Source organism: Solanum stenotomum, chromosome 8 (genome assembly GCF_019186545.1).
Source record: "Solanum stenotomum isolate F172 chromosome 8, ASM1918654v1, whole genome shotgun sequence".
Classification (NCBI taxonomy): Eukaryota; Viridiplantae; Streptophyta; class Magnoliopsida; order Solanales; family Solanaceae; genus Solanum; species Solanum stenotomum.
In genome coordinates this window covers 13,418,732-13,422,526 of record NC_064289.1, presented here as the reverse complement: position 1 = coordinate 13,422,526, position 3,795 = coordinate 13,418,732, and the positions used below count along the sequence as shown (strand labels likewise).

General features: G+C 35.3%; 1 protein-coding gene across 1 annotated transcript; it reads right to left on the bottom strand.

Moving 5' to 3' along the window:
• Positions 1–2,235: 2,235 nt before the first annotated feature.
• LOC125874508 (uncharacterized) lies at positions 2,236–3,795 on the bottom strand. Its single transcript, XM_049555407.1, has 2 exons — positions 3,007–3,795; positions 2,236–2,976 (listed from the first exon to the last, which is right to left on the bottom strand). The coding sequence occupies exons 1-2, from the start codon at positions 3,793–3,795 to the stop codon at positions 2,236–2,238; spliced, it is 1,530 nt and encodes a 509-aa protein (XP_049411364.1).

Here is a 3,795-nt window from a genome sequence, read left to right as displayed (position 1 = left end):
TAGTTGTGCAAGCAATATTTCTTACACATTGTTTGGTTTGATGTATTAGAAATAACAAATCTTGCATAATTTCTATTAAAAAATATATGTTTACAAAAATACCCTTCACACTTTATTTATTTGTACACTTCCTTTGCAACAGAGTTCTTTGCTAAAACATCAAAAAAGTTTTATTTGCTAAAACATCATTAACTCTTCTTCTTCTTTTTTCATAAATAATATTAAATAGTTGTACTATTGCGTCAAAATATTTTTGTGAAAAGTTAGCAAATAATATTTTTTTATCAAATTTATCGTCACAATATTAAAAATTTGGATTAAATTATATTGAAATTAGATTTTTGTTTTTTTTAAAAAAGATACTTAAGAGGCCATAGAGCTTATTAAGACACCAAAAAACAAATCAAAATAAAAACAAAAACTTATGACAACAAAGAAAATGAAAAAGGCTTTANAAAATATTATGTATTACTAATACCTAGAATTCCTTGGTATTAGTAATACACAACTTAATTAATACACAATAGAGTATATAACTAATGCTTGTAGTAGTTATGCATGGCATGAAAAAGTGTACCAAACAAGGTACTACTAATACACACACCTAATGCATGCATTATATTTTCTAATACACTCTACCAAACGACCCCTTAATTTACTTGAAACACATTACATCGGTGGGAAAATAATGTTTTATAACACAAATTTCAAATTGATTAGAGGTGGAAAAAGCCTGTTTCTAGATAGATCACTGAAAGATAATTCTGAAATTTAAAGGGAAAATGCATAAGTACCCCCCAGCCTATGCCCGAAATCTCAGAGACACACCTAACCTTTACTAAGGTCCTATTACCCCCCAGACTTATTTTATATGTAATATTCTACCCCTTTTTGGCCTACGTGGCACTATCTTGTGGGCCCAGTGCATCTTGACAAAATTTTCAAGGATAGTGCCACGTAGGCCGAAAAGGGGTCGAATATTATGGATAAATTAAGTTCGGGGGGTAATAGGACCTTAGTAAAAGTTAGGTGTGTCTCTGGGATTTCGGGTATAGGCTGGAGGGGTACTTATGCATTTTCCCAAATTTAAATGACATAAGGCAAATGAGTAGCAGATGGATCTGCAACTGAGTTTAAAATTGGACTAGCACACTTGACACGAATAGATAACATAAAAGAGAGCTGTGCAATTATTTCACTGTGGCAAAACAGAGATAATAATTTCTTTATAAAGAATGTTGATGAACCTATACAACTTTTTTTAAATTAAACTAATAAGGGGCTGGACGTGAGATCATCTTTGTCACAGACTGCCTACATAACCCAAAACTAATTCTAAAGAGGGATCAAGCCCACACGTACGTTTTTACAAATCAATTTTTATCTATGGATCTATCTATTGTCACAGTTACGCTCCAATTCAGGTTTCATATACCTTTTTGTTCCCCTGATCATCAGTTTCCGTTTTTTTTTCATGCCCTGTTCAAAAGTCATGGAGAGCCCAAAATCAGCAATCTTGGCAGTTTCGTCTAATATTGTCAGGTTTGATGTCGCAGTGAATAATTCTATTGCAGTGAATGCAACTGAGCCGTAAAAGAACATTCTTTCTTTGTTTTTTAAGTTCAAAATCCGGCAGTGAATTAAAGTTCCGAAGACTATTGACAAGGCTTCCTCCGGATGCATATTCCAACAATAAGTTGTAAAGGTTGATTTCATCTTTGAAGGAGAGATAAGCTCCAAAACAACGAATAATGCAAAGAGAGTGTTTGAACATACCGAGAAATTCCTCCTCTTCTTTCAACGATTGAGAAGCACTATAGTCCCGAAAAATAAAGGTGACATAAGTTTGGACATTGATTCCTCAGTACTACATTCGTACTTCAAATCAATCACATAAAATTGGACACATATAAATTCAAAGAAAACCTAGATCAATCGATCAGCTAGCAATAACTATGAGTTTGTTGAATGTAGATTTGGTTTAGACAGAGCAAAATATTTCATTTAGAGGGGACTGTATAAACTTTTGTAACAAGTGATAAAGCTTATAATAACAGTTTCTTTGTCAAAATTAGAAATTGAACACTAAAGTTGGACAAATAGAATTTACGTAAACTATAAGAAACATCAAACAGAAAGGACTGAGAAGCAGGCACAAAACTCCTGATAGTGTTTTAAAAACTGAACCTAGCTAATTAGTTTTGTCCACAAAATTAGCTGAAACTGTTCAATTCTTCAGAGCAGCATATCTTGTAAATGCGCGTTAGACTGCCAAGATTGTTGGTCCAACAATAATGTATTCCTAATTGCATCTGATATATCCTTCAAAGGCTCATGATCTAACAAGGCTTTTGTAAGGTCTGCAACAAAGCTGGATTCTTCTGTTTCACAAAGTGTCTCAAATTCCTCTTGTGGTGTCTGGTTTATCTCCAACAATGTGTCACCCGTATCGAACATTTCAGGCACGTTATTTTCTGGCATAACAAATTCTTGACCTTTGGAAAAAGGCGACACAGTTTGCCCCAACAGACCATTCTCTTCACCAGCAGCCTCTTGAGTGATCTGCACTGGATGCTGATTAGATTCTACTATTGCTCGTTTAGAAAAATCAAAAGGATGGATCAGCAGCTCATTGTTCAGATTCATCAATACATCGACACCCATATATTCAGCCAAAGTATCATATATTTCAGGCATAGTGATATTTGACTTCACATTCGCAAAGTCAGGAATCATAGGTTGTTGTATTTGAGAAAAAGTATTTAGCTCCAACTGACCATTCTCTTCTCCGGGGGCCTCTTGATTGTTCCTGATAGCAGAGTTCCCACAACCAGATAGTAGTCCAACAAAGCTTGCAATACGGTCCTCATTAACACCAAAAGGACAATCTTGCTGCAGGTGTGCTGGTTCCTTAGGCAGATTATTTTCTGGCATTGTGTTCTCAAATTCCAAAACACCATTCCATTCACCAGCAGCCTCTTGAATTTGCATCTCAACATCATCAACTTCCATCGCTGGATTTTCAACGACATTGATAGGATGATTGATCATTCCATAGTCCTCATTCCGCATAAGTGTTATTTCAGGATCATCGTTTTCTAATAGCTCTTTGATCTTCTCTTCACCTGATGAAGCCTCTTGAATTTGCACCATTGGTTCAACAATATTGATAGGAGTGACCTCCTTACATTTCTGATCCATCCGCGGCACAACAGAATTTGCCCCTGAAATCACCTTTGTATCCATAACAGTTGTACTCACATTACTACTTCGAGAACAAATAGCAGAATTTTTTTCAGGCTTCGTTTTTATTGCACAAATACAATAATCTTTAAAATTAGAGTTTTCGAACTTTCTAAGAATAGCTTCACAAAAGGCATATTCCTTCATGAGCCACTTGCTATCATCAGGACAACACATGTTAGTATCATAATAGAGACTCTTCTTGAGTCCCATACTCAAAGACTTGTTATGTTTACTCACAACCATTTTCCCCTTATCTTGTTGCTTCCAAGTCCCAAGATTTTTACCCACAACTCTGCAAAATCTATCGTTAGTTTTCTTTTTCTTATGTCTGGGTGAAATAAAGTATCGAAAAATACTAGTATCCCCATCATCTCCTCCTCCACAATGACGCCCACGGCTATAAGTTAGCCAAGGTTCTTGTTTGTAAACATCACACTGGGTAATAAAACCATCGTCATGCAAATCTTTTTCAGCCATAAACCTGAGAAGGTATGTAAGTAACTCTGAATTCTCAGGACGAAATCGAAACCCTTCTTCTTCAAACTCCAT